This window comes from Desmodus rotundus, chromosome 4, assembly GCF_022682495.2.
Source record: "Desmodus rotundus isolate HL8 chromosome 4, HLdesRot8A.1, whole genome shotgun sequence".
In the NCBI taxonomy this organism is placed as follows: Eukaryota; Metazoa; Chordata; class Mammalia; order Chiroptera; family Phyllostomidae; genus Desmodus; species Desmodus rotundus.
The window spans coordinates 158721455-158745826 of record NC_071390.1 but is presented as its reverse complement, the minus strand read 5'-3'; the positions used below and the strand labels follow the sequence as shown (position 1 = coordinate 158745826).

Here is a 24372-nt window from a genome sequence, read left to right as displayed (position 1 = left end):
CGGCCTTGCGTCCTGGTCCCAGCTCTGTCCTAAACTGGCTGTGACCTGGGCAAGCGTGCTGAAGTCTCTCTGTGACAAAATTGGAAAAGATGTTTTCTAAAATCTCCATTGGAGTCAGAGTTCTAGATTCTTCTAAGAGGATTTAGTAATTTTAATAATTGGGCTCTAATTGGAATTTCCTGGTTTCAGAGATGGGGAAGCAATACAGAACCAGAAGTTCTGTCTGTTAGGGGTCCCTTCCGGGGTCCCTTGGCAATGCATTTGACCCTAAGTGTCAGAGACCATTAATGCCCAGAGTTATCTTTAAAAATAGCTTTAAAAAACCATTTTCAGTCCCTCACCTCGTAAACATGAAGTAGGGCCACACCTAGCGACAGTCCTCCCTCTGGTGACAACAGAACCCATAGGACACGTGTCAGTGCAGGTCATACACAGATAATGGACAGTCCCCATAGGGGGGGTGAGAAGTGACAGAGCTAACCACCCTCCAACCACACAGCAGGGCCTCTCAGCTAGTCTTCAGTCGGCTGTTGAAGGCAGTGTGGTGGTCCTTTGGAATTCAGGACATCCTTCAGAAGCTAACATTTGACTACCTGACGTTCTAGAGACAAGAATGGTTGGAGGCCCTATGAGGGTCTTACGGAGTTTCTTAGAGCCCTGTGCACACACTAGGCACTTTCATGCTGCCTCTCCTCTGGGTTCCCACCCTCTATGTCTGGCATTTTCAGTGGTAATGCAAACACCCCTGTCCAGAGAGTCCTCGTCCGCTTGCTGAGCGTGATGTTTCACACAGGGCAGAGGTGCTGGAGTCAGTGTCCCTGAGGGTGCACTTCCCTCCTGCCCCACCAGTGCAGCCTCCTAGTGCTTCCTGCCGGACAGGGTGCCGAGGGGTGGGGGAATGGCCTCTCCCTCCCCCTCCTCCCCCTACCCACTCTCTCCTATACCTATTTTGCTTTCTTCACCCCTTGTGAACTCTTCTCACTTACGTACAGGAAATGAGACATTGACATTCAAGGCAGGTTATTGTTCATTTTGAAGAGAAATGTATTTTAAAAACTGCATTTTGTTTTGCTTTCCTTCACTTTTGTTTAAATTAATAAAATTTTTCCTGTCAGTTCCTAAAAAGGGAATGGAAGAAACAGTACATTTGGGTGTGGAGACATGTGGGAAATGACAAAGAATGGCCTTTCACAATACTCTTTTTTCCCCCCTTAACTAAAAACTACCTCTGCCAGGGATTGTCGGATGCACCAGCTTTTTGCCTGCTCTTTTTGTCCTCCGCGTTTGCCTCCGAGTTTCCACCCTTGGGCTCTAAATCCTGGTGCTTTCTCTCTAATTGCTGTTTAGTGCGAATCATCCACCCGTTGGCGAGTCTAATAGTTGCTCAGGTCCTTCAGTTCCTGCTCCTCCACCTCGTCTTAACCCTTCCGCCTCCTCACCAAATTTTTTTAAGCACCTAAAACATAATTCGAGTGGAGAACAAAGTGGGAATGCTGTGCCAAAGAGGTGAGCACACTCGCGTGGCAAGTTCAGTGTCGTTTGTCTCCCGGGAGGGTCACACAGGGAGGGTGTGCTGAGCGGGGAGCCTGGGCCACGCCCATGCACGTGTGTGAGCGCACGCTTGGTTTTACCATTTTCAGTCTATCGTTCGAACTGACTTAATTTTCCTGTCGATTGATTTTCACAACATTGGACTTTTTCAAGATTAATTTTCTCAAAAGGTCTTGATGGCCTGTGGTTTTTGTGTGCTTATTTCCACATCCCCGCCCCCCCCCCCCAACCCAGGACACACACGCACACACAGGGTACAACACCGCATCTGACGGCACACACCGAGGGGTGTGCCACATCGGAAATCAATTTAGGAAAATTATTTTCCCCGTTTGAAAGAAAGAGTCATTTTGAAAGATGGACTGATTTTGGTGTTTTGATTTTCTTTTATGGCGGTAAGAGTGCTTATCGACAATATTTAAAGTGTGCAATACAACACAGTATTGTTAACTCTAGGCTCAAGGTTGTACGGCAGGTTTCTAGCATTTATTCATTTTGCATAACTGAAGGGACGGATGTTTTTAAATTAACTCATTGATTCCGTTCATTTAAAATGGAATTTTATTAACTGAAAAATGAAAGTTAAATCTCATTTTAAACTTTTTAATTTCTTACCTGGGTTAATTTTCTTAGCATTAAACCTAAGATGTTCCTTTTATTTTGAAGCTGTTTTATACTTTGTATGTTTGAATTTCTTTATCCTAAACTCTTTTTTCAACCAAACTCTCAGCATCTCCTACCGTAATGCCCTGCGGAAAAAACTTCATTCTTCCTCCTCTGTGCCAAATTTTCTAAAATTTCTGGCTCCTGTAGATGAAAATAACACCTCTGAGTTTCTGAACACAAAAAGGTAGGGTCTAATTTAGATACCTGAAGCCTGGGTAGAAGTGTTGAATTTTTAGATATACAGGGATTTTCAGCTATTCTTTCGCCATTTAAAAAATCATTTTAGCTAAATCTATTGTATCTTCTTTCTTACCCATTTTTCTTACTGAACGTTATTTTTAAAAATGTATAGTCAACCCGTTCTAGTTTTGACAAGGATTGGTTTATTAGTATGTTGTTATTTTCAGAAGATTAAGGAAAGTTTAACCAGTTCTCTAAGTGAGAGCTGTGCTTAGGGGAGTGTGAGCACGTGGCTGATGTCGGATCTGTAAGTTCAGGTGATTGCTTAGTGGGGTGTGTGTATGTGTGTGTATGTGCGTGTATGGTGGGCAAAAGTAGTTCACAGTTGTGAGTACACGAAACAGTTTATTCTTGTATTTTTGTTCATTATTGTATTATTTTCCATAAGCCTACTTTTGCCCACCTCTGTGTGTGTACGCTCGGTTGTAAATTATAAGGGCTTCCCCAGATTTTCCTGCCAACAGGGAGAACATTACCATGATTAGATGTTATTTATGTATATTGATAAATACACTTTGTTTTGTAGTTCTAAAAATACAAATGTTAAAACAGTAGTCATCAGTGAGTGTCCGCGTAATTATTGCCGTGATGGTTTTGTGTAATTTAACTGTTTTATTTCTCATGGTGATCTGTGAAGACAAGACACAGGCCTCTGCTGAGGGAACATTCCCCCAGGCAGACCAGGGAAGATTGGGGCCCTGGTGACAGCGCCCGCTTTAGGCAGTTTCTCTTTTTAATGAAGTGGTACCAAGAGAGGCCCAACTGGAAGCTAGGGATTTGTTAGGCATATTTCTTAATACCTTTTACAATGGAAATAAGTTAGGGGCATGTAATCTTACCCTTTTTATGAAAAGCATCCTGTAAGAAAGCAGTGCTTTAGGGATGTTGATCTACTTTGTGTGTGATTTAACTTCTGCAATTATCTAATTATATTTTCTTTTACAAAGATAATTTATAATATAGTGCTGCTTTTAAAAAACAACAAAGTCACACTAGGACACCTTTATATTTCCTCACCAGTTATAGATCCATTGTCTTGTAATTTTAGGGACTTTGAATCCAAAGCCAACCATCTCGGCGACACCAATGGGACCCCTGTAAAGACTCGGAGACACTCATGGAGGCAGCAGATATTCCTGCGAGTGGCCACGCCACAGAAAGCGAGTGATTCTCCCAGCAGATACGAAGGTAAGGCCCACTCCTCTCCCGGGTGCTGGAAAATAAACCGCTAGATTCTGCCATGAGTGTTACCTGTAACAAAGGTACGTTGGTGGAAGAAGAGGTGAAATGGGATTTCAAGTCCTAATCCCCTGATCTTAAAGCTCCCTTGGCTAAGAAGCTCAAATGACAGTGCTGATAGCTGTTTTCGGAGGACCCGCAAACCCCACGGAAACCTGTAACAGGACCCAGCAGCTTGCAGCGCCTTGTGTTGAAAATGGCATCTCTGCCAAGCTCCTGTGACCGCTCTCCCCCCTGCCCCAGGACTGTTGAGAGGCTCGGCCCGACACCCCCACTTTCCTCCGTCCCGTCTCACTGTGTCCCAAGCTTGTCTGTGTTCCCCGTCCGAGCCTCGGTCGAAACCGAGGCCGAGGTGCAGGTTTTCCTATCAGTCCCGCTACTCCAGTCACACTCACAGCGCTGTGTGTGGGCAGTGACTGTCCCTCAGTCTGGTGTCACGGGAGGACTGTCCTGTGCCCTCTCGTCCTTCTCATGCCCCTAAGAAAATGGAGAATATGCTGAAATCTGTCTTACGTTGAGCTGTATTGTAGAAAATGAATTTAAATTCAGTTCTTTTGACTAAATTAATATTTTTTCTGAATAGTGATATCATAAACTTTCAACAGTGTTTACTTTCTTTAATGTTCTTTAATCAAAAAACATTTTTTCCTTAAAAAAGTGAAGCAGAAAAGTAGACCTCCGAAGATCCCTTGAGTTCCTCAGGTTTTTGGCAGAGTGCATTGTCCCTTGACACACTTCGGCGTGTCTCTTGGGACGCAGCACAGGCTAATCTGGGAGTTTTCAGGCTAGGCTCCACATGCCTGCCTTGGGGGAGAATCCCTTCCCTAACTCCCCCTCTTTCTTGTTTCTTCTCTCTTCCCCTTTCTTCCCCTACCTCCCCCAGAGTTCTCATTAATATTTAATTTTTTTAAATGAATCCTTTTCCAAATTGAACGAGAGCCTGGTTTGGGCTCAGCTAGTTTTGTGACATAAATCATAACTTCACTTACATTTAGTTCTTTTAGCTGTCTCCTATCCAAGTACTAACCAGGCCCCACCCGGCTCAGCTTCCGAGATCAGATGACATCGGGCGCATTCAGGGTGGTGTGGCCGTAGACTAGTTCTTTTCATTGTAAAGCAGTTATTGTAATGTTGGCTCTTCCTAGCTCACGGAATTACATTAAATTATACAGGTGAAAGCACTTTGGAAACCTGAAGGCACGTCAGAGGTACAGTGATGACGTTATTTTGGTCACCTTCATTGAGACTGGAGCCTGGTGTTAGGCTTCCTGTTCAGTTGTTCCCCAGCAGGACCTATGGAGAGGAGCACTGGAAAGACTGGGCTTATAAAGTCAGGGAGATTAAAAAGTTTTTTTTTTTAATTTTTGATTTTTCAGAAAATTGAGTTATCTCAATTTGTATCAACTTAGAAAATTTAGTTGTAAAGGTTTCATTATTATGTTGGAGAAAAAAGTGACCTGGATTGTGTGGCCCAGCTCCCTCCTTTGTGGATTTGTAAGCCAAGTCTGCTAGGGTGGCGACCATAGAAAATCCCAGGCTTGTAAGCTGTGCGGCATGGGGATGTCTCCTTGCAGGCAGCTCTGGCCTTTAAGAAGACAGCTGGTAGCTTCTGCAGGCCCCACCCCAGTGCCTTTTTCTGAGTTTTAGGAAGGGTGGCGAGTTTCTGGTCCGACATGGGCATCTCCCAGTGGGCGTCCGCGGGCCTGAGTCAGCAGGCTAGTTCTGGCAAATGCTTGCTTTTCGGGAGAACCCGAGATAAAATGGGTGAGTAGCGTGAGCTGTGGGCTGCATGGGAGAGTGTGCCCTTCTGTTACCTCAGCGGGTAGGAGCGCCGGAAAAGAGGAGGAGGAAGAGAGCCATGATTTGTGTCTGCATTTCCTTTCGGAAGCTTTTCTTTTTAATTGGTGTAGCTTGGGAATAGTGTAAGAGATGGATGTTAACTCCAGATTGCATTCTTATTTATGGTGTTTGCAGTTAGTTGATAGGGACGTTTGGTGTATGTATTCTGGGCTGACTGACGCAGTTGGGCAAAAGCTGGGAGTGAGTCAGACGGGATGATGGATTGGCGTCCCAGAGGTCAGAGCACTGAGCAGATCCTTCCGGAACCCTGGTCTCCTGGGGGCTGAGAACTGCGCACTTGGTATTGTCCGTCCCTTGATGGAATTGGTACTCAGAGGAGTACTCAAAAAGAGGACCCAGCTTCCGCCTGACGGGGCCCCTAGGTCACTCATGAAAGTGACGTGGAGCTCACTTTGGGTCCTCTTCTGAAGTCCAGAGCAGAGTGACTGCGTTCCAGTCCCAGCTTTTCACCCAGGAGCCCATCACTGGAGCGAGCTGTCTACATTTCTTACCTATGACCCAGGACTGATTATATCTCTTGCCATACTGATTGAGATAAGAGAACATGACATTTTTACTGACTTTTTTTAAAAGAAAAGCTTTCAGAATTGATTAGATTAGAAAGAGTTAGTGAAGAGAAAGTTTTCAGTATAAAGTTGCTTCCCACTGTATGGAAGTCCAGCTGGTGCTCCCTGCCCTGTGCTGCACTTACCCCTGCCTCTCCACAAGGGGGCGCCATGGAGCCACCATGCTGCCTGCACCTTCCTGCTTTGTGGAGCACCTCAGTGGAGCTACTGTGCTGAGGGGCTAGAGTTTTGACTTCTCTCACCGCCAGCGTGGACAGGATGGCCGTGCCTCACTCTTCCCCTGCCACAGTGGAGAGGCTCACCTGCTGCAGAGGGCTCTTCCTCCCAGGTCTTTGGTAAAGCCCTGCTGGGGGAGTTGGGGGAGGGTGTGGAGGGGAGGGGCCTGAGGGAAGCCCAGGAGGGGGAACTGAACTGTGATTTGTGGCTGAAACAACAGAACAGCAGTAACAGCCGAAGAGGAGTTTCGATGCTCACAAATAGTGCCCCAGCATCGCTGTAGCTGCACCGCACAGGGAGTCATTGTGGAGATGGAAGTGCGATCGTATATTTAACGTAATTAAATGCGTAATGGTAATGATAATGCATTGAAAACGCTTGGTGCAGGGGCTGGGAATGTATGAAGGCCATGGATGACAGTGTAAAACAGTCCTTCCCATTTTAGAACAGTCGTAAGTTTTCAAACAAACTTTCTCAGATGGAGCCAAATCCTGCTCCCTGTCTCCCCTGCCTGTGGTTCCATCCTGCTCTCTGAAGCCACACAGAAGACACTTGCTCCCACCTCCTGTTCCTCTAATGGCAGAGGGTCCTAGGAGCCGCTGCTTGCTTTAATGCTCCTCTTCAGGCTAACTGCCATTGTCTCAGCCCGCACACAGTTTTCCTGTCGAAGTCCGTCATGTGAGCACACTCCGTCCCCGTGTGGGGAACCTGCGCCCGGCACTGCGTTCCCACGGTCTCCAGTCCTTGGGGGGGCGGGGGGCCCTCCTCCCACCGAGCGGCTGCTGTTCTCTTAGTGCGGGGCACCTTCAGAATCTGTCTCTGCTCTGGGTAATTATCTCCCATTCTTGACTCTTATGGTATGTTGCCCCTTGGCCATGAACTCTTATTTAGAAATTAGACTGATTTCTAGCTGCACTCGGGAAAAGGTTTTAAAAAGCTTTTTTCCGGACAGTCTGTGCTTGTGAAATGTTACAGCCTCGGTCTCAGCCAGTCCGTCTGGGATGGTTGTGAAGCTTGACTCTCATGATCAGTGTGTTGTGGAGAGCTGGGTAGAGCAGCCTAGCTGTGTTCTCCGTGTCTTTAGGTGATTGATAGAAGGGCCGAGCTGATGGAGCCATGCATAGGTACTACCGCCGCTGTTCCTAGTCCAAAGTCACCACTGAGGCCTCAGGCCCCAGGCTGCGCAGCTGCTGTCAGGGAGGTGTCCTGAGAGAGCCCAGGCAGTGCGGGGAGACTGCCACGGTACATCGGCCACCTTTCCTCTCTGACAAAGACTCCCACTAGGGCCCCTCACCCTCACCACACGTGCTGCTGCCTGAGGCCTTTGCACAAGCTGTTCCCTCTGCCTGCAAGGCTCTTCTTCCCGTATTCCCATGACTGACTGCCTCACTTGCTTCAGGTCATTACTTAAAATCCCCGTTTCAAAAAGCCTGTCTGACCACTCTGTCTCAAATCGCACCTCCCCTCCCAGCACCAGACATTCCTAACCTCCTTACCCTGAGCTCTCCCCCCAGCACTTGCTCCTTAGCATTTACTTACTCATTATCTTTACCATCGGTTCCTCCTGTCCACACAGGCTTTATGACTTTTCAAAGAGGGCGAGTAAATTGCTCAGATTCTTCTTAACTCCTTCCTCTTTCTTCTGTTTTCTCTCTACAGTTGTCCTCTCTGCTCTTGTTGAAATTAAGAAATGCTGTCTAAATTTTTTTATTATATTGTAGGTACTCTGTGTGTGAGAGAGAGGAGAGAGAATGAAATCATTTAAGACCAAATTGGTATAATAATAATTATTAGGAGCTTATTTATGGCAAGTGCTTTACATGAATTATTTCCTTTCATTCCCAGTCAACTTTATGATGGTCGGCATTTTTATTACACCCGTTTTACAGATGAGGGACTGAGTTGTGGAGTGGCTTAAGTCACTTTCCCCAAACCACAGAGCTAGTAGGTGACAGGGGCAGGAGTAGAGCTCGTGGGCCCTTGTCCCAAAGCTCATGCTCAGGCCACGGGAGCAGCCAGAGGTGACAGCGTGACCGCCTAGGGTGGCCCTGCCAGTGTATGTCCCACTGTGGAGCTCCGTCCCATTGGAGGTTCCCTGTGGGCATCTGTGTTGGGCGTGTAGTCTCAGTCTGCCCAGTCTCCCTGGTGGCCTGGCACCAACACGTTTCTGAGCATTTTAACGTATGGACTTGCCTTCAGTCAGTTCCTTGCACTCCCCCCCTGTTAGCATTGGGATTGAAGTATGCTGGGGAGGGAGGCTGATTTCCTGTGAATTTTCTTCTCCCAAATCGGGCATCTCCATTCTCTGTCACTTTCTGCTCCCCATATTTAACGTGCGGAGATGGCAGCATCTTCCACGGTGGTCCGGGGCCACTTGGGCCCACACTAGGTCTGCTTCCTTAGTGGCTGGACCAGCAGGCAGCCCAGGTGTCTGCTGCCGGTCACCTTGGTCAGCCTGAGCTCTGACTTGGACATGAAGGATGTAAGAATTTGCTTGTAAGAAACAGTTAACAGTACTTCTAAAGTGTTTCAGATCCTCAGAGTGACTTTTTGGGACTGTTTTACGTTTATATTCCGGCAGTGCAAACTTCAGTTAGGCAGACAGGAAACCTTTAACCTTTATTCAACCTACAGAGTGAGGCAGAGATATTTGCACTGTCCCATCCATTTCGTCCCACTGGGAAAATTCTAACAAAAGAAACCACCAGTAATTTAAAAACCATGGAGCTGACAGAGTGATAAGGGTACAAGTGAAGGAGAAATAGATGGGCTAACACCTGGATAGAAGGGTGTTAGTGAGTAAGGAATGGGGCTCCAAGTAAATACAGTGGAGAAAGAGGAAAATACAAAGTCGGACATTGTGGATAGAGCAGAGAGATTAGACTGGCAAATACTGTCTGAAAATCAGCCTGTCGTTTAAATACTCAGAGGTAGGTAACTTTCCACATACAGAATCCCTGTGCAATAATTAAATTGAAGAGTCTGACTTTTACATCTTATTTATTTATTTATTTTTTGGACTTTCACATTTTAAAGATGTTTCTCACGTAGGTGGGCAGTTTAGAAATTTACTTATATATGGACCGTACTTAACAGACGGTCCTGCTGGACCAGTTTGTAGAACCAGCGCAAACATTCCCAAATGCCAACTGTTTCCTTTTTCTTAATTCAGTAGAGTCCAGTTGGTCTTTTGTAGGAATTTCCACTTGAAGTTAGCAGATTCTGGGAGGGATGGCTTTCATTCTGACCCTCAGAGGAGTAGGTCTGTGCTGTTCAGCTGGCGGGGCAGGTACACGGCGTCACTGCATCTAGGGGAGAAAACGTAGGGGAGACACGCGGGGGAGTCACCAGTGTGTACTTGAGGGTTTGGTGAGACAGACGTTTTTGTCATAAAACGAACAGAGGCGGGCCATAACGTAGAATGCTGAAAGGTGCCTGGTCGTTTACATTGAAAGCAAAGGCTTACATGATGCTTTAAGTTTGCAGTGGCCACTTCCGGCTGTTGCCCCGAAACCCCAGGGAAGTGTGTTCTTTCTTCTTTGCATACTGGGTTCCTTGGGTGAACGTTTTGTGAGTTGCTGAGCATGTGAAAGATTTGTACTTTGGGAACTATAAAATCAATAGAGGGTGGTATTGTGGGGGTTCCATTAAATCTCTTACAGGACAAAGCTGCCAAAGGCGGGGTGTGTTCCAGCCTGCTTTTGTGGAGCATGGCCAAGGGCAGACGGAATTGTTCCTCTGAGTTGAGGACAGTGATGTCGGTGGCTTCTTGTTTTCAGAACCGCCCTGCTATTGCAGAGCCACCACAGGCCTGCACCGAACGTGAAGGTGGCTGACACACCCCCTCAGATGCAGACGTGAACACAGCTGTAGATAAAGTGCTTTCTCCAGAGCACAGGCTGGAGCAGCACTGCACAGACTCTCCTGTGCGTGGAGCCCTCCGGCGACCTTGAGAAAAGGCAGATGCTGCAGCAGTGGGTCTGGGTGGGTCAGAGGGTCTCCACCCCTCATGGGCTCACCCGTGATGCTGGTCCCCCAGGCGCAGCCAGGGCGCAGGGCAAGTGGCTGCGGCACACCCAGCCCAGCCCTTCCGGTGCGGGAACAGGGCTCCTTCTGTGTGCCTCTCCTCACTCTAGGTGACCCAAGGAGTCTCCCAGGTGTCACAAACCTCAAATTGGGTCTTCAGTGACATATCTTGAGAAGATTCGTGTGCTGCCTGGAGAAGCAGAGTTAGTCTGGTTGGGAAAACTCAGTGAAAAAAAAATATGGTGACACGGATACAGAAAAATTTGATAAGGAGCCAGATGAAACCAGGCACGTTATCAGTCTGCCTCTCTCCTGCCACTTTATTTTCCGGGTATGCTTTGTCCCTTGGGGGGTAACAAGGGCTCAGAGTGTGCGGTATTTGTTTCTTAGCTGCGGGCTCTGACTTGATTGTCAGGCCTGCAAAAAAATGCTGAAAGTGAACTTCTGACTAGATCTTTGGTAGTAGAAATACTCCACGGTTTTTCTCCTAGTGTTATCATATAAAAGATCATTCTTTTTTAAGAAATAACTTTTTAGGTAACTTGATTATGGGATAGGGGAAGACCCCTCTGTGTGCCAAGGAGCAGTATTAGTCCCAGCCTAATGCATTTCATTTAAGCATTTTAGGTTACATCATGCATTTAAGGATTTCAACAACAATGGAAGGGTTCAGGCATTATTTGTCTTGTTAAATAAAAACAGGAAAACCCATCTAAGGTAGATAAGACTTATTGATTTGAAACCCACTGTATAGGCAAATAGCCCATTGAAACTAAACTTCTGAGGGTTGTTGTGTTGTGAGTATGGCCGTGGCAGCCTGCCTGCTTTATGGTAAGGTCAAGTCTATTGGGTGAGATGGTCGATGTACACAGCAATGGCAAAACTAAGGGATACAGCCCGAATCTTTGTAATGACTCATTTATCCATGAAAATGCAGATGCTGTTGTTCGACTACGATTTATTTGTGCGGTGCGTAGCCAGATTTTCAAGAGTTTATACACCACTGGGAAATCCTAATGGATGATATAAGCAGAATAACCACAAGTAAAACTACTGGGAAATTGAGAATCGTGGTGACACCTTTTGTTTTGATCCCTGGTCCTCGACCGGCACTGTGCACCAGAGTCGGCTGGGGAGATCTTTGAAGTGTGGCTGCACCTGCCTTTCTGGTTCTCTGCTTCGCCATGAGGCCTGAGCATGAGGGGTTTTTTTCTTTTTAAACTCCCCCAAATGATTCCGATTGCCCTCCTGTTGGAAACCACTAGACATCAGAGGGTGACTTAGGACAATGTCACCACTTGGTGGCAGTGTTGCTCCCTGTGTCTTGATGGCCCTGCTTTCTTTAAAATCCCAGAAAAGTGTGCTTGCTTCTTTTTTTTTCTCCTGTGTTTTTGTTTGTGGTCTTGATTTTGTTAGAGTATGTCTCTTCCTTGCTCATTTGCAACTTAATTGAATGGAGAGCTACCTACTAAATCAAGATGTTTCCCTTTATTTTTCTACAATGTTTTAGGGGGTGGGCAAAATAAGGGAGGGAAAAAAATGGTCTCCTGTTGCCAGAAACACATGGCATTTTAAGATTGGTCTTAATTTATTTTCCATATAACTGTGCTTTTCTGTGCTGAATAAAGACCAGGGTCAAGATAGAAGATCGCAAGCCAGGAATCTGATTCTTCATGGATTTCTGTAGTTTGAAGCTACTAGATTTTTTCCTTTTATTGTGCTTCTTGACACATCATTGCAGACTTTGGGGAAACCGCAGTAAATGGCAAGACTTCACTTAAGTTTGCTATTTTTGTGCCTGATAGCAATTGTAAGTTAGCATCAAATGAGCTTTTCCTAGTTAACCTTTGGTGTTTATAGTCAGTCCTTACACTTGGTGCAAAGGCTGGAGATAAGGGCTGTCCGTGATCCAAAGATGTCATCTCACCTCTGGTGCCTGGCTGGAGGCGCTGAGGGCTGAGGGCTTGGGCCCTGGGGCCCAGGGGGCCCAGGAATCAGAAGGGGTGTAAATCCCGTCTCCCAGCAAGCTAGCTGGCGGGGAATTCCTCTTAGGACTAAGCTAACTCCAGAGCCTGTGCCTGTGCATGGCAGGGTGAAAGTCCAGAGTCAGAATCTTGATTTTGTCACCTTTGATCTTTCATCTGTAGGCACCAGGTGGTTTGAAAATATTCTCAGTGAGTAAAATCTGTAGACAAATCTGAACTTGAAGCAATCTCAAAATCAGGGCAGGACTAAGGTGAGGCAAGCAGGCGCCCTGGGTGCAAAATTTAAGTAGGTGCTCACCTTCAGGGCCCAGCAAGTCCTGACCCTGCATTTACACAGCCCTGAGAATGGTGCCTCCTTAAATATTGCATCCTGGGTACCTGCTTGCCTCCCCCTCCTCCTGGCTGGCTTGGGCTGTTCTCTGCTACCCTCCCAGCACTTAAGTGACCTGGACAGTGCTGCCAGGGAGGATAGATTCGCTTTGAAGAGGGAGTCCTAGGAAGGCACAATTTGTTTTGTTTAAAAAACAGCTTTATCAAGATATAATTCATATATTATACAACTTGCCCATTTAAGTGTACATTTTCTTTTCTGTATTCACAGGGTTGTACAACCATCACCACCATCTAGTTTTAAGATGATTTTGTCCCCCCAGAAAGAAACCCATAGCTGTCACTTCCCATTACCCTCCCTGCTCAAACCTAGGTGACCACTGAGCTTGCTGTTTCTATAGATTTGCCTATTCTGGACATTTCATGTAAATGGCATCATGCTGTATGTGGTCCTATGTACGTGGCTTCTTTCACTGAGCATAACGTTCCCAAGACTGACCCTGTAGCGTGTGCCAGTGCTCCCCGTTCCTTTTTATGGTCGTGTAACAGTACATTGTATATGTAGACCTCAAACACGTTTGTTCGTTTACCAGCTGATGGACACTCCGGTTGTTTCTACCGATTGGCTGTTATGAATAGTGCTGCTGTGAACTTTCAGGTACATGCATTAAGAGAAGGTTTTAAGGGTGAGTTGGCGTGGAACCTTCTTCTCTGGGGACTTTGAGTTGTTACCTGTGACTCTGACCATGAGGAGGACGATTAGACCCATGTGGGCGGGTGAGGTTCGGTCCCCTACACCGGGCTCCCCTGCTGGCTGTCTTGGAGAGACAGGGTGCAGGGGACTCTGTGTTGCCCTCAGAAGCGCCTGGGAAGGCGAGGGGTGAGGGAGAACCTTCATCAGGGCTCCCACAGCTGTACCCATCCCCTGGGGGCAGCCACAGGGCCACAGGCTAGTGGCACTGGCTCAGGGCTACATTTCTTTCAACTGTTTTCAAACTGAGTGTGCCCACAGTCACTCGGAGAACTTGGGAAACACAGATTGCGGGGCCTCACCCCTAACGTTTCTGAATGTAGAGGTGGGATTGTCTTGCGGAAGCCTAAGGGTTTGCATGTGTGCAAGCTCCCAGGTGATGCCGATGTTGCAGTTTTGAAGACCACACTTTGGGGTCCTTCAGTTTCTCAAACTGCAGCTATTGAGAGCCAAGGGCACACGCAGCCTATTCTAATTTAAACTCTGACCAAAACCCCCTGAGTGGTTGTTCATAAAATAAGTAGATTGGAAATTTGAAGTGTGTTTTATGGCAGATGATAAAGGAGCCAACAAGTTCTGTTTTACTGCAATAAAACTAATCGGGTATTAAAAATAACCATTGTAATTAACCCCATGCATTAAGCATTCGGTGCTTGCACTGTCACAGTCAGATGACATCCTCACATCGACTCCATGCAGTAGGTACTACGGCCCAGTAGTTAAGAGATGAGCTCAGCTGCTCCCACAGCGTGTAGTTCACAGAGCTGCGACTTGGCTCAGCTCTAAATCCAGTCTCTCAGGCACAGCAATGTACTGTCGACAGCCTTAGGAATGAATTATCCAGAGTTTTGACTGGTTTACTCGCTTAAATTAGTGGTGGTGGGGTGATAGGCTGTGTCAGAGTGAAAGAACAATTCTTATACTGGAAATATTCCAGAATTAAACATTAACCTGTGGATTAAGCATGGATTTTGAGCATTATTTATTGCAATCCTGATTTTTTAAACAGAATTAGAGTTTTTCTAGTTGAATGGTTTCCGTTAATTTTATTTGTTTAACTGAAAGCGGGAGTGTCTCCCAGAGGTGGCAGAGCCACGCACCCTTACCAGACCCGAGCTAGCAGCCCCAGAATTACAGCTGCTAGTACAGTCAGTGAACTCTTGACTTTCAAAACCCTGAGATAAAGCCGAGGGATGCATTAAACTGCACAGATTCTTTGTAAATGGATTTTTCCCAAGTAAATTTTTTTATCACTTTCATATAAATAGAAACATTTGCAGAATGTGTACTAAGATTTTAAATATCATTTACTAAAGTAGGAACACTGTAATTATGGTCAGATATAATTCCGAAAATAGTTTGTAGTACCGAACTATACATTTTATACTTGAGAGAACTATGAAATAGGTTTTCCACAGAAAGCTGAAGTACTGTGGTCCCTTTCCTATCCAGGGGGGTGAGCACGAGGACCTTCAGAGCAGCGCAGTTCTGGTGGTGGCACGGTTGCAGCCCGGCCCCTGTGGGTTTGGTGTTCGGATGGTGTTTTTCAGCACTGTCTTCCCCATACAGTTACTAAGGGGGAGTTTTTCTCTTTCCTATTGGCACCAGGCTGCCTCCTGCCCAGGCTGGTGCTGATGGGGGAGGGCAGCTGGGAGAAAAGGCTGGGAGCCCTGCGGGGCTTCAAATTGTCGGCCTTAGCCTGGTGGTCACAGCTGTGGGTACCTGACCTAACAAAGAGTCCTTTCTTTCTGTTGCCGCCTAAAAAGTGGCTGGTGTAGTTCGAGTCATCATTCTCCCTTGGAGAAACCAGGGCGCCCCACATTCTAGACCTTTTCTTCCATCATCCCTAACGCTTCTGTCTCAGTCATACCTGTATGTCCCAGTGTACAGTGGGCTCCAAAGGTAGATCAGATGTTCTACCAGCACATAACAAAGTCACCAGATGCTCCTTCATCTGTTGGAGGGTCCCCTCATTTTTCATTGCCTCGTTTTGTCTGCCCTGCCAATTCCGTGTTTTTCAGTGGCTCACCTCCAGGTACCAAATTCGACGTTATCTAGAGCTCGCGTGTGACCGACGGTATCAGAAACCTCGCTGCGTGGGTGCAGCAAAGAGGGGCTGATTTTCCTCGCACTGACAAGCAGCCCGGACCGTGGCAGAGCCAGGCTGGTGCAGTGGCCCCAGATGTCACCACACCCTTCTGTTTTTCTGTGTCATCACCTGGGCTGCCTCACGGTCCTGAGATGGCTGCCCCGCCTTCGGCCTCCCCTCTGGTTCCAGTCAGAAGGAAGGAGAAAGCAACAGAGGACAGGATGACCCCTCTTCACCAAGAGAGCAACAAACACGGTTGCAGAAATTTCTAGTGGGGTACCACTTGGCCTTATTATCTGGAACTCTGTCACCTGGCCACACGTAACTGTAAGGGAGGCTGGAGACGCTGATTTCGGGCTGAGCACATTGCCCCCTTGTCTGCATCCGTAGCTGTAAGAATGAAGGACAGGGTGGATATGGGGTGGCGAGCCAAGGGGCCACGCTAGCCTCATTTCACGTGTTCAAGAATCGCCTGTGGCTAGCAGCTGCCATGTGGGAAAGCCCAGCTCTGGGACATTTCCCTCATCCCAGAAAGTCCTCTGGGACACGCTGCTCTGGATGAAGAGTTCTCTGAGATCTTCCTTCGCCCTGCTCTGTCACTCAACCACAAGTGCCTGCAGGGGGATGCTTGTGTTGTGCTGTCTCCTAACTGAAGTGGTAAACTTTGGGCACAGGCAAGATTTTCTACAACCCACGTGACTCCTAAAATACTGTTGCTGGGTGTGCAGGAGCGTTTAGTCCACTGCTCTCAAGGACTCCTAAAAGGAAGTGGGGACTTTGAAAGTCGTCTGTTCCAAATCCCCTATTTTACAGATGAGGAAGCTGACACTCGGAGAGGGCAGGGGTCCCACTTAAGGTCACACAGGCAGCCAGCGGTAGAATGGACTGGAATCTTGGTTGTCGTATTTGTGTTTCACTTCTCTTCCCATTGAACCAGACCTTGCTGAGTATCACCGACCCTTTTGTTTTTCCCTAGTTGTGGTCTGTTCTTGCCTATTCAACCGGTTTCCAGTGTGTTGAGAGAGGAAGTTGTTTTCAGCTCCTGAGTTATCTGCAAATGCCCACTGCACATGGGCGGTGCTCAGGGAATGCTCAAGAAACAGTTGAGTGTAAGGCCGTCTCCATCAGGGATTGTTTAGTTGCAAGAAAAAGTGACTCAAACAGCTTAATCGGAAGGAGGCTTGTAGACATCAAGATAAGAGCTAGAAACGACGAGGTTGTAGGGAACCAAGGAAATCTCCCTCTTTTGGGCCCATGGAATCCTTCTCTGTTCTCTTTTGGTGTCCTTATTCTCCATACCAGCTTTTCCAACTTGCTCGTCACTGTATGGAGTCATGACAGTCCCCAAGACTGTATGACCTCCTAGCTCCAGAGGCATCCAGCTACCCGACTGGCAGCCTGGTTTTATTCCAGAGTTTGAGTGCTGATTGGCCCAGCTCATGGTCGCCCTTCCAGGGAGGGAGGGGAGAAGCATGGTACCAACCTGGCAGCGGGGACCCACCCAGGACATCGTCTCAGCCTGGGCAGGAGGGGGGCAGGGCCAGTGAAAGTACCTGGGGTTCACTAGCTCTTTCAGTTAGTGGTTATCCAAAAGTAAGTAACACTGGTAGGCAAGCGCGTAAATTTCTTATTACCAGAAGAGCTTGCATAGAAGTTACTGTCCTTCTGACAAAGATTATCTGCTAGGAAAGAAGTTAGACTAATATGTTCACCCAGTAGTAAAGAATTTGGGATTCTTACAACAAAGTAGTTGTCATGCAGCTCAGCAGCCAGAGGTGGTCAAGGCAGCCTATTGGAGGAAAGACTGGTGAGCCCCCACCGGGCCCAGTGTGGACCTCAGACGTGGTGTGTGGCTGGTCTTGGGGAGCCCCCCACACTCCTGCATCCACTTTCTTGCCCAGCCCCTGCAGGCTCTGGGGGCTCATTTCTGAGACCCAGCTTAAGCTCCATGAAGGCGGGACACTGTCTTGTTAGAGTTCTAGAACTTGGCACAGGGTTTAGTTCACAGTTGGTGCTTGATTTCTGTTGGATATGGGGGCAAATTTTGGAATAGTAATGACATATGGATATTTATTGTGACTACTCAGATTATTCTATGAAAAAAGTACATGGAAACATATACATGAAGGGAAAAATACAAAGGAAGCATTTTGATTTTCTATAGAAGTTGGGAGAAGGTGTGGTGTTAGCTGATATTTTTCCCTTTTCTCTTTTCCACTTTTATAAGGTAGTGACTTGTTGATAGTAGGAAAAATTAATTTTTAATTAAAGAAAGAAACATTTAAAATAGATTAGTCTTTTAGAAGGTTAGAATGGAAACACATTTCTGTCCCAAATCTTGATGGTAGCAAGAATTCAGATTTATTGGAAATGGACTCCATTATAAAATAACTCCTCTCTAGTGGGCCTGAACTAGAGATGATCATTTGGTGATTTTTTTCCTCCTTTTTTTAATGGAATTATTAAACTCGGCATGGCCAGTCATTTGAGTTGAGAAAGTGATGGCTTTAATTTACAGAAATCAAGGTGAAAAGTTAGAGATCTGCCCTCTTCCTTTGAAGGGTGCTCCTAGTTCTGAGCCCCCCGCCCTTGCATCGTCCTCTTCAGGCCCCTTGCTTCCAGGCACGCTTAGCTCCCACTCACCGCCCTGGGAGGAGTCTCCCAGAGCGCTTCCTTGTCCAGCACCTTTGAGAGTCCACCCTCTCTGCTTCCAGCACAGGTAAAATCTCAGTGTGTTTACAGTTTCATAGAACAGTTTGGGAACCTCTTTTTTCAGTGTAAAAGTTATATTAATAAATCTGACAGCCCGTGGAACCTCCTTCTCTGTCTGGAACTTGTAAGACACCCATTCCATCTCCTCTGATTGCTCCTCTCCTACCACAAGAAACCTTCTCTGAAATTGTGGTCAGTAGGCTACTCCAAATCAGTATGTTCTATTTCTAAATGAACATAGTCTGTTCAAGTCTGAGTCATTTTTAAGGTTCCCGGTGTTACACTGTTTTATGGTTTCTGAAGACGTAACATCACCGATGAGAAAAAGCAAGCACGTGGTGTCCATTTTCTTGTGTAATGACCTGGGCTGTCGCCCCCTGGTGCCTCTCAGTGCGGGGCTTTTGTCCTTTGTGTTCTCTGGTCACCTGTGTTAGTGGAAACTCCAGCCCACGGCCGCGGCCCCTGGCCGGCCCGCCTTCAGTCTGCCACAGCTCCTTCAGTTGCAGTCGATAGTCATCTTCCCTGGTGTGGGTCTGAAAAGTTTCCTCATCGTCGTCCTGCTGCCCCGTTCTTTCTGGAGTGGTACAGTTCTGTCTCCGTAGTCTGGCCCGTGTGTCTGTGTTGGTTTTTGTCTGAGTCAAAGGGCCTTTTGTTTGCTTAAATACTTCTGTTGAACATTCCTGGTACTATATACCCTGAGTCTGTGGAGCTCACTAAGTTCTTGGTATTGTTGATAACTTAGATTATTTGGAGCGGTTCGTGTTAGAAGGGAAGGAGATTCCTCATCCGATGCCTTACTTCACAGATGAGAAAGCGGAGGCTCAAAGAACATGACACCCCCGTGAGGCTCCATTGGCGTTGCCCTGAGGTGTAGTGCCCCAGTAAGCCGGGGCAGCCTGGTTGGGATCCCTGCGGTGGGCGGCCTGGGCCGTGGGGTGTCAGTGTGGCTGCCCACCCTCAGGACCCGGGTCCGACCTCAGTTCCTTCCTTTGTAAAATGGGGCTGCAGTAACCGTCTCCCTCCATGAGAGGCAGCATCGCACAACGAATGAGAGTAAGGCCAAGTGCGTGCCCTGGGAAACCCTCCCAGCGTGGGAGGGACACGTATCTGGACGGCAGGGAGACCGTGCTTGGGGATGTTTCAATTGGTGCGAACTTTGGGAGGATATCCTGGGATCGCAGGTCTTTATTTACATCAAGACTCCTTCCTTGCATACCTTTGGAGTTGCCAGAGTTTTAAAAATGGGCCCTGTGAGTTTTTCCTTTGTTGCATTCCAGCCTGCGGTCCTTCGTTTCCTTGGTGTGTTATGAGGCAAAATAAAGTGAAACTCTGTGCTAGTTGATAACTCCCATTGCAACAACCACTGCTGCAAACGGCTCCTGGACACTTGCGGGGAAGAGGGTCATATATAGTTTATATGCTTTCAGAAATACATGATGGACTGGAGAGTCAGTGTAGCATCCTGGTTAAGAGTGTGGATTTTTAGATTATGGTAAAAACACATAACATAAAGTTTACCGCCCTAACCATTTTTAAGTGTGTAGTTCAGTAGTGGTAAGTGTACTCACACTGATGTGCAGCTGGTCTACAGAGCTTCTTCATCTTGCAGAACTGAAACTCTGTCTCCATTGCCTCGTCCCCCTCCCCCTGGCCCCCACCATTCTACTTTGTTTCTGTGAAGTTGACTTCTTTAGATTCCTCGTATGAGTCGGATCATACAGGATTGGTCTTTGTGTGACTGGTTTATTCACTTAGCGCACTGGCCTCAGAGTTCCTCCTTGCTGTAGCGTGTGACGGGCTCTCCTTCCTTTTCAATGGGAGCAGTCTCCCACTGAAGGTATCAGCCACCTGCTGTTCATCCGTTCGACTGTCAATAAATACTTAGGTCGCTGCCACCTTTTGGCTATTGTGCACACGGATGCAGGGAGCGTGGGTGTGCAAGCAGCTGTCTGAGGTCCTTTTTCCAGTTCTGTCAGCTGCGTTCCTAGAAGTGGACTTGCTGGGTCACGTGGTGGTTCTAGTTTTAGTTTTTTGAAGACTGCCGTCTGTTTTCTGTAGCAGCCGCGCTGCGTCACGCTCCCGCCAGCAGGGCCCCGGAGTGTCAGCCTCTCCACGTCCTCACTAACACTGTTGCTCTCTGTCCTTCAGGAGTGGCCATCCTAACGGGTGTGAAGTTGTGTCTCATTATGGTTTTGATTAACAGTTCCCTAATGACGGCTGATGTTGAACATCTTTTCATATGCTTGGTCATTTGTATATCATCTTTGGAGAAATGTGTGTTCAGGTCCTTTGCCCATTTTTAAATGAGTTATTTGGGTCTTTTTATTATTGGCTGGAAGAGTATGGATTTTTGAATCAGACTGGTCCCGGCCTCAGTCCTGGTTCCTCCATTTAGGAGCCGTTTGACCAGGGACAACTGCCGCAGAATCCCCAGCTCTTGCACAGGCGTAGTCACAGCACCCACCTTATAGGGTCAGGGAAGTCATGTGAGCGGGAATGTCGGGGCAACAGAGAGGGAGCACCCAAGAAATGGGAGCCAGTGCTTCCTAAGAGGGTGTAGGCGGCCTGCTCCTAATAGGGTTGGAAGGAAGTTAGAGAATAGCTGGCTTCTCGGTTCCCTCCACAAATGGCAGCCACTCTTAATTCCACCTTGCCCTACCTCCTCTTTTAACATCAGTGGACTTTTAGAACAAGCCAAAGGAGGCTCTTGGACAATCAGAGACTGTGGCATATGGAGGATACTCACGTTGCCACAAAGAACCCCTCCGGGCCTCCTGGGCAGCGTGCTGGTGGTTTGCACAGTGGCTTCACCTTTTTGGCAAAGTGCGTATCATTGCTGAAGTCACAGCCACAGGAATCCTGGGTCCTTAGCAGCTGGATGCTCCTGCTCTACCCCCAGTGCACACCTGGGGCGATAGGCCCTCCTCCTCCCCGAGCAGCCCGGGCTCTGAGTTCCACGGCACAGAGTCTGTGGCCCAAACGGGCTGACTGACGCAGACACAGGGGTCGGTCCTTCTTCAAACTCTCCTCATGGGCAGAGACAAAAGGCCAAGGATCATTGTAAAGAAATTAGTCATAGATGTTTCACTCTTTAAAATCATCCCAGCAAAAGCTTAGACAGTGTACCACTTTCAAGATGACCCAGAAGTTGGCAAGGGCAGTGAGGTGAGACCTGGCGGCTGATCACACAACAGCCGGGCTCCGGAGGGTCGGCTTCCTTGGGCACCGACCGTCCCCACATCTAAGGCACCCCTCTGCGCTGGGCATGCAGTACTTGGTTTCCCCTGTCGCGCCACCTCCTTTGGAGTGGCAGATAGCACGTCCTTTGGTGCCTCTTTGCCGAATTACACAACTCTGTTTTTCAAACAAAGCAGTCGGTCTCTCCCCTCTGTTTCTCCTTTGCACGCAGGGCATCTCACACTTCTTACTGGTTCCTGAGTGGGAGCTTGGTGTGCCGGACACACCGTCTTCAGTCGTGGTCAGCGGAGGCTTCCGAAGGAAACGTCACCTCTTTAATGAGCTTTTGGGGTGCAGTAAACTGTGGTGATGTTTAAGAAATTCACTCGTCACAAAAACAGTTTTTGAACTGGACGTGTTCCCTGCACAAAGCAGATTACATTTAAGCGTTTGAAGTCTGCTGAGGTTCTAAAGGAAGGTCCGAGTGCTGATTTTGAGGGAAGGAAGCCGCCTCAGGGATTGTGTGGTTGGTTTCCCTTTTCGAGTTGAGCATGTCAAAGCCCAGACCTAACGCAGCTCGCACCCGAGTTTCCCACTGTCGAGAACACTCTCGGGTCCCTAAGAAGAATGCTCCTCTCCCCGCTGATTTCCTTCAGGATATGGGTGCTTCTGAGGAAGGTAGTGAGGCCGGGGTTTTCCAGGTTGAAAGGTCTCGTTTCCATGTATAACCCAGCCAGCGTGGTGTCAGCCTGGGGGAGGAACTGGGTTCACTATTTTAAACTTCTTGCTTCATACCGTGGACTTCCCCATCCCCGGTCCCCAGCAAAGCACAAAAGTACGCATTTCCTAACTTGTAAGCTATGGGCTTCCTTGCGTGGATTTGGACCTTAGATCTTATCCAGATAAGCATTGTGTGATGGGGGGGGTGGGGGGGGCTTCAATTTTCAGTCACAGAAGCGTGAGCAGCTGGAGGGAGGGCTGCAAGGTTTATAACCAGCCAGGGCTTTAGCAGTTCATCCCTTGTCAGCGCGAAGTCGGAGTCCTCACTGCAGGACCTCATGCCAGCAAATCGCCCCTTCCCTCGCCCCCACCCCCTCTGCTAAGGTTTGCTTGGTGCCCCCGCGGGTCACCTGTGCGTGCCTGTGGGACCTTCCCTCCCTCTCTTTCTCTAATTTTTACCTTGGTCACTCATTTCTTTATTACAGTCCCCACAGTCCCCCCGTCCTGAGCCCCTTGACAACATCTGCTTCCCATTTCTGCTGTTCCCCCTTTTCTAAGAGTTCCCACTAAAGGGCTCCCCAGATCTCCCCTGGGAGTTACAGGACTGTGATGTGATCCTCTGGTTTGGGTTTGTTTCTAGTTGAATAGCTTCAAGCGCTCCTCTCTGGAGGTGAGTCCTAAGTGCGTCCTCCCCGCCTGACCGCTTTCTGTGGGACCACGGGGTGGTGCTGGTCTCGCTCCTCCTCGAGTGTGCTTCAGGTGCTCAGACCCTGCACCCCACAGTGATGTCTAAAAGGGTGGTTATGGACCGAGGAGATGACATAATGCAATGCTAACAAAAGCCCAGCACGGGGGATGGAAGGTTCATTTGTGTATGTTCACGGAAAATCCAAGAGCAGGCCGGAGGGAAATATTTTTCCTCCCGCAGCACCTCTCACCCCTTCCTGCATAGTCCTGATGCCACTCGGCTTCACCTTGCAGACCTCCAACGGCCGTAGCAGCTGGCCCTCTGTCCTTCCCGACGGTTCTTCCCCTAAATCAGTCTTTGTCATCACATGATGAAGGTGCACTAGAACAGTCTTTAGTGGAAGTCCAAAATTTGCATACAAGGTCCAGCCCCTGCCCGGGACACACGAGGGGGACGTATCGTGTGTTATTTACCACACAGATACTCTGAGGGCACCATCGTGCACAAAGCACTGGACTAGGAGTTGGGGTGAAAGCAGATTTAACGCTAGATAAAGGAGCATGCAGGTGTAACGAGGGAGACAGGTAAACACCGATGGAGAAAAAAGGATGGGAAATGCAGGGTTTGAGTGTAGCGAAGCTCAAGGTTCTGAATTGGACAGCTGGGGCTGCAGACAGAGGGGAAGGGCCTTTCAGATCCCCCAGAGGGCTTCTGTTATTGTCTTATATCAACACGTTGCTATTTTGTGGCATAAACCTTACTGACTTTGGGGGTGCAACTTTATGGGAATACAATGATCCTTTCCCACCTCAAGCTTTGTAAGTCTTATTTAGTTACAAATTAAATACACTTATCTACCCTTCTATATTATAAATACCTGGCAGAAACTATACCTTGACTCTTGGTTCTTTCACAAAACCTTAATGCTTTCTTGCCTTCGGTGTATTTTACCTGATTTTATGTTGAAAGCCTGTGTTTGTCTCACGTCCTGAGGCTGCAGAGTTGTGGTCCTTTTTCTTTTCCTTCCATCATCTAACGGGAGTGCAAGCTATTTCAGCTAGAGGTTGGGCTTATAAAGTCAGGTACTAGCATTGCACTGCACGACAGTCTGGGGACCTGGAAGTGTCTGTGTGTGGCGTGCCTGCCCCACTGGGGTGCAGGAATGGGTTGGGTTGGAGTAGCACTCCGGACCCACTGCCTGCGGCAGGGTGGGCCACCGTCCTACTCTGACCAGGAAGGGGAGAGAGAGGGATGGGAGGCTAGACCAGGTGACCATCCACTGCTGAGTCTTACCCCAGGCCCTGGTACACCAAAGATGCCACCTGGCAGCACAGGTTAGTTGCCACGTTAATGACACAGGTGCTGTGAATGCAGAAGGAAAGGCGGCTCGGAGCTAGAGTACCTCAGGACCTTTGCTCAAGCACATCCCTCTTTCTGGCCTCCAGGTCTCCCCTGCCCCTGCAAAAAAATCCTAATTTTGTCAGCCCCTCAACACACCATCCTATCCCTCTCAGTTATAGTAAAACCTTGTTACCTGTGCTTTCAAAACTTTCCTT

The 24372-nt window shown here is 47.9% G+C and overlaps 1 protein-coding gene across 4 annotated transcripts in view; it reads left to right on the top strand.

Moving 5' to 3' along the window:
- Positions 1–24372, top strand: part of TBC1D1 (TBC1 domain family member 1) — a 208768-nt gene that overhangs the window by 128578 nt on the left and 55818 nt on the right. For 2 of the 4 annotated variants that reach the window (XM_053922307.2, XM_053922310.1), the window contains 3 exons: positions 1348–1506; positions 2282–2401; positions 3506–3645. In XM_053922307.2, coding sequence (XP_053778282.1) covers positions 1348–1506; positions 2282–2401; positions 3506–3645 — 419 coding nt within the window. The remainder of the gene's footprint in view (positions 1–1347; positions 1507–2281; positions 2402–3505; positions 3646–24372) is intronic. The other 2 variants (XM_053922308.2, XM_053922309.2) reach the window with 2 other exon arrangements.